This window comes from Camelina sativa, chromosome 8 (assembly GCF_030686135.1).
Source record: "Camelina sativa cultivar CO46 ecotype springtype chromosome 8, ASM3068613v1".
NCBI lineage: Eukaryota > Viridiplantae > Streptophyta > Magnoliopsida > Brassicales > Brassicaceae > Camelina > Camelina sativa.
Window position 1 is genome coordinate 24,281,982 of NC_141887.1, and position 10,180 is coordinate 24,292,161.

At 33.5% G+C, this 10,180-nt stretch overlaps 2 protein-coding genes and 1 long non-coding RNA gene across 3 annotated transcripts; 2 read left to right on the forward strand and 1 right to left on the reverse strand.

Annotated features, from left to right (window-relative positions):
* Positions 1 to 1,726: 1,726 nt before the first annotated feature.
* Positions 1,727 to 3,364, reverse strand: LOC104707814 (uncharacterized). Its single transcript, XM_010424247.3, has 3 exons — positions 3,004 to 3,364; positions 2,171 to 2,312; positions 1,727 to 1,991 (listed from the first exon to the last, which is right to left on the reverse strand). The coding sequence occupies exons 1-3, from the start codon at positions 3,273 to 3,275 to the stop codon at positions 1,908 to 1,910; spliced, it is 498 nt and encodes a 165-aa protein (XP_010422549.1). The 5' UTR covers positions 3,276 to 3,364; the 3' UTR covers positions 1,727 to 1,907.
* Positions 3,365 to 3,473: 109 nt separating this feature from the next.
* Positions 3,474 to 5,044, forward strand: LOC104707815 (uncharacterized). The gene has a single exon (XM_010424248.3). The coding sequence runs from the start codon at positions 3,550 to 3,552 to the stop codon at positions 4,846 to 4,848; it is 1,299 nt and encodes a 432-aa protein (XP_010422550.1). The 5' UTR covers positions 3,474 to 3,549; the 3' UTR covers positions 4,849 to 5,044.
* Positions 5,045 to 8,124: 3,080 nt separating this feature from the next.
* Positions 8,125 to 9,535, forward strand: LOC147940408 (uncharacterized). The gene is made up of 4 exons (XR_015563847.1): positions 8,125 to 8,183; positions 8,312 to 8,348; positions 8,588 to 9,142; positions 9,349 to 9,535. It is a non-coding gene; the product is annotated as an uncharacterized LOC147940408 (long non-coding RNA).
* Positions 9,536 to 10,180: the final 645 nt, after the last annotated feature.

The following is a 10,180-nucleotide window of genomic DNA, read 5'->3' on the forward strand; positions in this document are numbered from 1 at the left end:
TATTTTAAAAATATAATAAAATATACTAATAATTATTTATTTAATATGAATCATATGATATATAGAAATATGAGTACACTATAAGAACATATTAATTATAAATAAATAAGATCAATTATATTATATCATCAAATAATATCAACTGTATCATATTATCAAATAACCGTAACCGTATATAACAGTAACCGCTTGAACCGTAACCGTATTTAAACATAACCGTTTGTTATACGGTTCTGGTTAAGGTTACAAAAATTTCTAACCATAACCGATGGTTAATAAATCTTAACCGTGACAACCATAACCCTGGTCATGCCTATTTATAGCTAATAAAACATGTGTGTTTGTAGTCCATCTTTCTTCTTTAAACCTCAAAATTTGACTCAAACATCAAATTAAGGTCTTGCGATGTCAATCATTCTTCCTTAGACCCAAAAATAAAAAATTAATGAAAGAATATCAACTCATCTATAAAATCATACACAAAAATATGTTTTACAGCTCATAACAAATAAAAAGCACAAATGTAAATAAATAAGATAATTTATGTTTTGCATCAATATTTATAATATTTTAAACTTTTAAAATTTAAAACTTATAATATTTAAAAACTTTTTAAAAGCTAAGAACTTTTAAAAGTTTCAATATTTATAATATTTTTTTGAAACTGTTTAAAGTTTTAATTTGATCAACTGATCTATAAAATCATACACAAAATATGTTTTACAGCTCATAAGAAATAAAAAGCACAAATGTAGATAAATAAGATAATTTATGTTTTGCATCAATATTTATAATATTTTAAATTTTTAATAGGTTTTGAAATATAAAATTTGAACCTTTTAAAAATTTTCAATATTTATAATATTTTAAACTTTTAAAATTTAAAACTTATAATATTTAAAAACTTTTTAAAAGCTAAGAACTTTTAAAAGTTTCAATATTTATAATATTTAAACTTTTAAAATTTTTAAATATTATAATATTGTTTTGAAATTGTTTAAAGTTTTAATTTGATCAAATAAAAAACAAGATCAAACCAAATAAAACTTTTAAACTGGGACGCCTGATAAATCAAGCTTTCCTGCTCATTCGTTGTTGGAAGCATATTAACCTTATTTATACTGGTTCTGAACCATTGTCTAAAAAATTTCTAGCCGATGTGGGATATTGTGCTTAGTTCTATGATTTCCATAAATTTAAAATTTTTCTTTTTCTAAAAAATTCTGTAAATTTAAAAAATGTTAATGAATGACATGTCAAATCATGATAGGTTGTTTAAAATAATTTTTAATATAGAAAATTCTGGAAATTGTATAAAATGTTAATAAGTGATATGTCAAATTTCTATTGGTTGTTTAAAATCATATGTGGACGGCCTTAGGAGCTTATAATTCCTACTTTTTATTAGTATAGATTAAAAATGTTAACTTTAATCCATGAAGAAGTGAATTAAATTACGATTTTACGATGAAATAGATAGTTAAATGTGATTATCAAACTGCATGTCTAACAATGAAATTTATTTTAGTTGGAAAAATTATCAAAATTTAATATATATCATTTTAAGAAAAATCATTGAAAAGTATTAGTAATTTTTTATGTTTGATTTTATAAATTTGAACACATGTATTTTTGCTTACTTCGAATTTTTTTCTTCGGTTTAGATGATTTATGTACTTCGAATTCCAATTATGTTTGATGTCACTTTTCAGTATAGTTGGTTTGGTTTTCGGTTTAAACAATCTCGGTTCAATTCGATTTTTATAATGCCCACTACATTCATATCCCAAACAGCTGTGTGAGCTTGTGACTGAAGCGAGCTCAAACCCATAGATGACTGTTATTATACAAGAGGGAAATATGTATGCAAGAAACGAATGTTATTTAGAGGATTGGGGAAGCTCCTACTACGAAGTCTTGTTTTTGCCGTATATATCTTCAAAGCCATCAGATACTCTTTTCCTTCTTTCAGCAATCATTTCTGAATACGACTGAAACAACCAAAGAACACAAAACCGTCAAGAGTAAAGCTTGTTTCCCTAAGATTATAGAAATTAGCATCGTGTGAAGATATTATAACAAGATATTTACTTTCTTTCACTCAGACTATAGTCATTAACAGATTTTAGTAACTAGACTAAAAAGGAAAGTTCAACAGATTCATTCACACCTTTGGGTAGCTATAAAGGAAAATGTACCACCAAGCGCCAATTAAACCAACAGCAAGCGATGAAACGACGACCGAATGTAGTATTAGCCAGCTACATGCCACTATTGATACACCTGTTAGCATTATCGTCCATGGCTGACACCTGAGAAACAAAGCCAAGGCATATTCAAAACCCTATCTCAAGAAAAGGAAGAACCCTAGGCCCTGAAAAACGTCTAAAGTTCTTGTTTGCAAATACACACTAGATCAAATAGATATCCAAACCTTTAGTTGCTAAGGTTTTGAATCTCTTCTTAACCCAATTGCGATTACATAACCTATACTTTGGTTCTCCACTATCTTCCTAACCCAAAGATTCAAACTTTTGTCTTTACTAGCTTCCAAAACAGAGTGAAGAACCACAACACAAATCATGAAATTGGAATTTGGTAAGACTTGTTCTAAGTAGCATCATTCTTAACCCAATTGCGATTACATAACCTATACTTTGGTTCTTCACTATCTTCCTAACCCAAAGATTCAAACTTTTGTCTTTACTAGCTTCCAAAACAGAGTGAAGAACCACAACACAAATCATGCAATTGGAATTTGGTAAGACTTGTTCTAAGTAGCATCAATCAATTAATTCAGCTTCATTCAAAAAAGGTTCTTGGGTAGGCATAATTTGCTAACCAAAATTAAGGATTGGTCCACTTAGAACTTTAGAAATGACCTTAAGACTCTATGAACAAACTCTATCTAAGCTCTAAACACATGTTTAGAACCAACACAATCTTAACACCAAATCCAAACTAGTTGAAATAAATTGAACTGGGGACTTGATTGAGACTTACCAAGAGGGTTTAGTGTCCCAAACGGAGTCGTATTCTAGAGATAGATTGTCTAAGAGACCTTCCATGTCATCAACTACGCCACTTTCATTGACGAATCTCGAATCCTTGGGCTCTCTCCGATTCCCACCCAAACTTCTAATTTTCGTGCTAATCCTTATTGGTTTGAGATTGAATGAATGAAGTTTCGTTCGGTAGCTGAGTTTTGTAAGACGAGTCTGAGTCTGAGGCCGAAACGGTGGCAGACCCACGGCGGTGATGGAGAGACTTGCCATCTGAAGACGACGGATAAGGATAAAGGACTCAATTGACTCTAATTAAAATGTGTGGGTGCTTTGTATAATAACTAAACAAATAACTGTATATGTTCTTTTCAGTGGTGAATCATTTATATTGGGCTTATTTGTTAATGGCCCAATAAGTAAAAAAAGGCTTGTATATAATGTGCCATGTGGACTCGAAGCCCTAAATTTTTTCAACACAATCTGATAAGATTTTTGTTTTCATCGTCGTCGTCGGAGCGACGGAGTGAATTAGGGATTAGAGAGAATGACGATGAACTCGCTACCGAGGAGATTTGGGAAGAATCAAGGCTATTTGGATCGAGACTATCGAAACGGAAGGAGATCTGATTCAGAATCCGATGAAGAGATGAAAGGATTGAGTCACGAGGAATATAGGAGGCATAAGCGGCTCAAGATGAGGAAATCAGCCAAGTTCTGCTTTTGGGAGAACACACCGAGTCCACCTAGAGATCCGAACGAGGATTCCGATGATAACGCCGACGAGGTTTTGGACAGGAACGGCGGCGAGAAGGACGATAAAGAGAAAGGGAAAGATAGGAAAGGTAAATCTGAATCTGAATCTGGGAAGTCGGATTCGGAATCTGAATCTGATGGTTTGAGATCTAGGAAGAGGAAGGGGAAGAGCTCTAGGTCTAAGCGTAGTAGGCGTAGGAGATCTTATGATAGTGATAGTGAATCTGAAGGGAGTGAGAGTGATTCGGAAGAGGAAGATAGGAGGAGAAGACGGAGGAAGAGCTCTAAGAAGAAGAAAAGTAGAAGCAGTCGTAGTAGTAGGAAAAAGCGAAGTCATAGGAAGAAGAGGAGATACAGTGACTCTGATGAGAGCAGTGATGAAGATAGTAAAGCGGAGGAATCTGATATTAGTGCTTCGTCTTCTGGGGAGGAAGAGTCCAAGTCAAAGAGCAAGAGGAGGAAGAAATCTTCGGGTTCTAGCTCTAAACGAAGCAAGGAAAAGGTAACAAAGTCAGAGACTGAAAGCGATGGTACTGAGGATGATACAAAGATGCAAGTAGAAGAAACGGTGAAGAATACTGAAGTTGAACTTGATGAAGAGGAGTTGAAGAAGTTCAAAGAGATGATTGAATTGAAGAAGAAATCTTCAGCTCCTGATGAAGAAGAGGAAGACGCTGATGTTGGTCCTATGCCATTACCTAAAGCTGAAGGTCACATCAGTTATGGTGGTGCTTTAAGACCTGGTGAAGGAGATGCCATAGCACAATATGTTCAGCAAGGTAAACGTATCCCACGTAGAGGAGAAGTGGGTCTTAACGCTGAAGAGATTCAGAAGTTTGAGGATCTTGGTTATGTGATGAGTGGAAGTAGGCATCAAAGGATGAATGCTATCCGTATTAGAAAGGAAAACCAGGTTTACAGTGCCGAAGACAAACGGGCATTGGCCATGTTTAACTACGAGGAGAAGGCGAAGCGCGAGGCTAAGGTTATGTCTGATCTGCAGCGGCTTGTGCAGCGCCATATGGGAGAAGAGTTGGGACCTAATCATGACCCTTTTGGTGCTACAAAGACTGATGGAGCTGATGATTGATGATTTTGCTTTGCTTCATGCTGCTACTTGTGTGGGTAATCACTCATCTTATGCTTTTATATTGTAGACTGTTCCTTATTTGCATCCATACATACTGTTGTTTGCTACTTGCCCGGTAATGTGCTTCATAGTTTATGCTTTAATCTGCTATGTATTGCGTTTTGTGTTAAAAGGTTAAAGATTCTGACTTTAGGGATATGCAACTGTTCTTAGGTCCGATGATTGTATTTAAAGGGCATTCACTAAGTTCTAAGACTGTAGAAACAATCAATTATTTAGGATATCACTTAATATGATTCACAGATTATGCGTTTGTCCCTGTATCAAACAAGTCTTCTTTGATGGGCTTGTTGATTGTAGTCAGCATGGGATCATCAGCCTACTGAATTTACTTACAGAAGATAAATACTTCAGGAGCCGCCCAACACAGAGAGAGATCTTTTATATTTTTCGTTAGCAGTATAATTCATTTTTTAAAAAGTATATATTTTACACGCCATTGCAATTATATATATAAAAAAAAGAGAAAAAATCCTAATCACTAGATCTCGGTGACCACCTTTTTCTACTTCTAAACTCTCATACTCATAGTCATAGACTAATCTATGAATTAAACTCGAAGATACACTAGTTTTCACTAGGCATATCAATTAGGGCTAAAGCCCGCGGGCTGGCCTGATCCTAAAAAACGGGTTTTTCGGGTTCAGCCCATTTGGGCAATAGGGTTTTTCGGGTTTGGGCTATAAGTCCAAATCTATTTGTACTTTTTTCTTAAAATTTTGTTTGATTGCAATATTTGATTAATATTTATTGTAAATAAAATTATAAACTCTAATCCTAGTTTTTATATTTACTTAATTACCATACTTAATACTTTTATAATTTTTAACTATGATGTTTTATATGAATTATATATTGGTTTATTTGGTTAAAGTATTGAAATTTTATTTAGTTTTAAATTTTTCTATTAAATTAAGTTGGTTGTAGTGAATATAGATGAGTTATTAAATTTTTGATTGATTTGTTTTATAGTACACCTTCAAACACTACTTTTTAAGGCTTATAAGTTTGAAAGATCGGTATGATAAGCCCGAAAAAGTTCGAAAAGCCCTGTAGCTCTGTTATGGCCGGATTCGGGCTTTGAAATATAGGTTTGGAAATATTTCGGGTCGGGCCGAGTTCAAACATATACGGGCTTTACGGGTTTCGGGCCGGGCCAGCCCGATTGACACCCCTAGTTTTCACTTTTCACCCTAACACAAACTTGAAAAATTCCCTTATGTAGAGCGTAAGACCAAGATATGGGCCAATACTTTACAAGCCCATCCGATATTTTATAAGCCCATAAAAACTAAGCCCAGTTTCGTTTTAATTTTGTAACGGTCAAATTAAGAGCATGTAAAGACAGAGGTTGCGATGTGGTGTCAAAAAAAAAAAAAAAAAAAGGGTTGCGATTCAAATCTATCTTTCGCTAGCGATTTTCGCAATTGCGATTCTCTTTCGTCGATCTCTTCTCTAGAGTGATTCGGGAAGATCTTCGTCGTCTCTACAAGGTTTTGTTTTTTTTTTTGTTTTTTTTCAGCTTCAGATGAATTTGATTTAGGGTTCTTCTTGATTTTGCATAACGAAACCTCTCTTTTGTGTTTTTTTCTTCAGTTTTGGGGTTTGGTAGTTTTGTAATTGTATTTTTTTGCTTAGATTTCGATCGAGCCCTTTTAAAAAATTAAAACTTTGATTTGGTTTTTCGTTAAGCAAAATCCAAAAGCCCTCTTTTTTTCGTTATGTTGTTCGTCTTAGGGCTTCTGATTATATTGTTTCTGCAAATCAAAAATCCCTCTTTTGAATTTGAAACCTTATTGTTACAGAGATTCAGATTTTCGAATGATTTTTGTTTTATAAAAGGTTCGTAAATAAATAAATAAAAAAAAACCTCTTTTAAACTCTTGATTTCAATCTTAGGGTTTTGAATTTCAAAACTTGTATTTCTTAAGAAGATTGTTTCTTTCTTCTTGTTCTCGGTGTTAGTTTGTTTTGTTTTAAAGTTTTGATGTTTTCTTCAAAAATCCCAAAGGAAAGGGACTACACATTACATATGATTGTGTTTGTCTGGTTTCTAACTTGGGTACATTGTCCGCGTCCGTAAGAACAAAAAAAAGGCTTGTCAATTACTATCTCTACTGTCTTGCTGTGGCTGGGAAAGCTTGACAGAAACTTCAATCTCTGCAAAAAAGATCAGTCTTTGATAAGGCTTGGACTATGACTTGTCCTGAGAAAAATTCAATATCTCTGCTATAAATTTATATGGAGTTATAAATTCAATATTTCTGCTAATTTTGATGGAGAGTAAAAGTCCTTTGGACAATGATGATATCTAAGAAAATTCAATTCTCTGCTTATACAATGATTCAATGTTCTGCAAAATTTTATGGAGAGGAAAAGATACAGTCTGCAAGTAATGGCTTGACCTCAGATGCATGCTCAGTTGTAACATTCAATATCTCTGCTATGGAGGATACTTCAATCTCTGCTCTTTATTATTACGGCTTGGACAATGATGTCCTGAGAAATTCAATTATCTGCTGAAACTATTATATCATTCAATATCTCTGCTATAGAAAAACTTCAGTCTCTGCTAAGTTCAGACTTGTACAGTGATGTCTGGAGAAATTCAATGTTCTGCTTAAACAGAAAATTCAATGTTCTGCTAACTAATTATGGAGAGAAAAAAAAAAAAAAAAAGTTCTTTCATAGGAGTTGTGGTTGCTGGGGCTGGGGCAGCTTAATAACAGAAGCTAGATGTTCTTGGGGCAGAGATATTGCGTCTGTAAGTAAAAGCCTTTCAATACAATATCCCAAGATTGGAGACATTAGCTTCAATCTCTGCTAAGATCAGCTTATTAAGGCTTTGGACAATGATGTCCTGAGAAATTCAATTCTCTGCTTAAATTATATGGAGTACAATTCAATATTCTGCTAATTTGATGCAGAGTAAAAGTCCTTTTAAGGCTTGTTTAATGCCTTTGTAAGATTGGAGAGCTCTGTCCGATCAAAGATATTGTGCTGAAGCTGGCAGCATCTTTAAAATTCAATACAATCTGCTATAAAAAAAACTTCAGTTTCTGCTAAGTTCAGACTTGTACAGTGTTGTCTGGAGAAATTCCATTATCTGCTTAAACTATAAAATTCAGTGTTCTGCTAACTGATGGAGATAAAATATCATATTCAATGTTCTGCTAACTGGTGGAGACAACATAATCAGATAACATGAATTTTAAGGCTGGTTTTGCTGGGGCTAGGGACAACATGATTCACATTCAATATTCTCTTTTGATCAGGTAAGTGTCTCTTCCCTTCCCTCTTTTATAATACGGTATAATATATTCCCTTGATTTGATCTTTAGTTTGATCATATAATCTTTTATAACTGTTATGAGTTATTACTAATCTGTACTTTTAGCTTCAGAATCCCAAGAAAAAAGAAGAAGACTTTTGTTTCTCAGGTACACCCGTTGTATATTGCTTTTTGATACTCAATATCATTAATTAGCGGTACCAAACTTGTAAGAGTAAGACATAAAACAAAAAGCTCATTTAGGGGCACTTACAACTTGCAATCCCCTGAAATTTTTCTTCACATATGTCTGTAGTATCATCTGTAGAATCAAATTTTGAAATTTTGTATGTCTTTCTTCACATTGTATATGTCTTTGGCCTAACAAATTTATGACTTTATTTGCAGAAAACATAATATAAATTGGAAATTCAACCCCTTTTCAAGCATGTAAGTATCTGAATCTTTGAATCCAATTATACTTCCAAGTTTTATTTATTTCAAAGACTCGTAATCGTTCATCTGATATGTTTTTCGAATAAGGCATCTTTAGTGGTGATGTTAGTTTTCTCTTTTCAACATTATGGTGTTGCTTCTGTTTTGATTGTTGTAGTAGAGACTGTGTCTGAACCGGCAGCTTTTGATCAGGTAATTTTTTACCCCTTAATCAAAGCTCTAAATTCATATGTTGTTTATGCTGTAGAGAAGGTGAGATCTCATGAGTTTTTCAACATCCTACGGTTTCGTCTTTGTCTTTACTATACTGACTGAATGTTTTATATCAACAACAACATTGAAAAATACTGACTTTGTCACCTAAAACTTGACTTTATACAACAACATTTTGAGGTCTCTACTTACCTATACTACAGTTTAGATATTAACTATACTATATTTTGTTTTTATCATGGGCATGATTGGAGCTTCTGTGGTGCACGTCGTCTTCAACACCCCTCTTTCCAAGTAAGTACATGTATGCACTAATTCGATTCCTAAGTTGTCTTTAGTATTTTTGGTTTTGGAAAAGCAAAGCTTTGGTTTAGTTCTCTTTTAGCTTCCAATTTTATTAGTATTGATTTGCATTTGCATTTGCATTTGTTTAACTTTGTGATAGGTAGCATATATGAGTTCGTTTAAAGTTTGACTATAAGTTTTTTTTGTTTTCTCAGGTGGATTGTTTGCTTTAGGATTAAATCAACTAAGCTGCTCCCACATCTCTAATGCTAACACTGATATAAACATAAAATCAGATGACACGAACACCCACATACACGAAATGTAACCATAAAACACAAACGAAAATTGTGTACCCAGTCTCACACGCTGATACAAAAACACACACGTTTCACGAACAAACAGACACTGAATGTAAACGTAAACGTAACTTTTGTGTACCAAACGCTAACACTAACAAACTTAAATGCAACACAAAATGCAAAAGAAAAAAATAACGTGAACTCAGTTGAAGTTAGTGTTTGTTTAGTAGTAGTAGCATCAGATGGTCGTTTTCTTAATTTTCAACAGACCAAATCCTTGAATAACCGACATTAGTTAAATCCGAGTTGAACCAAACCGAGATAGCTGCAAAACGCATGTGCAAAAGAAATTGCGAACCTCTTCACTTCTCCTTATCATATAATCAGCTTCTCTAACACTCACAAGTTTTCAACTAAATGACGTACTTGTTAAGACCATTTGAATTTTAAATAATGTTTCAAATTTTATCTTTTTATTCATTTTGAAGATGAAAAAAAAAAAGAATTATTCACATGAATTTCCATCTTTAAAATAAAAATTGAACAATATATATCTTTTCATAATTTCTTTTTTACAAACCATATAAATTCCACACCTTTTGCGCATAATCACTCTTAGTACCTGAAGCAAACCTTTACTCCATTTCGGTTTAAGAAATGTCTCTTCGTCCCAAAAGATGATTAACCAGTGGTACAAGAGAGTTAACCTCTTTTTACTACCACTAGCCCTGGGCATTCGGGTACT

Coding starts and splice junctions, on each gene's coding strand:
- LOC104707814 (XM_010424247.3), bottom strand. CDS start 3,275: ATGGCAAGTCTCTCCATCACCGCCGTGGGTCTGCCACCGTTTCGGCCT. Junction 2,313..3,003: donor TGGGACACTAAACCCTCTTG/GTAAGTCTCAAT, acceptor TTTGTTTCTCAG/GTGTCAGCCATGGACGATAA. Junction 1,992..2,170: donor TCCTTTATAGCTACCCAAAG/GTGTGAATGAAT, acceptor TGGTTGTTTCAG/TCGTATTCAGAAATGATTGC.
- LOC104707815 (XM_010424248.3), top strand. CDS start 3,550: ATGACGATGAACTCGCTACCGAGGAGATTTGGGAAGAATCAAGGCTAT.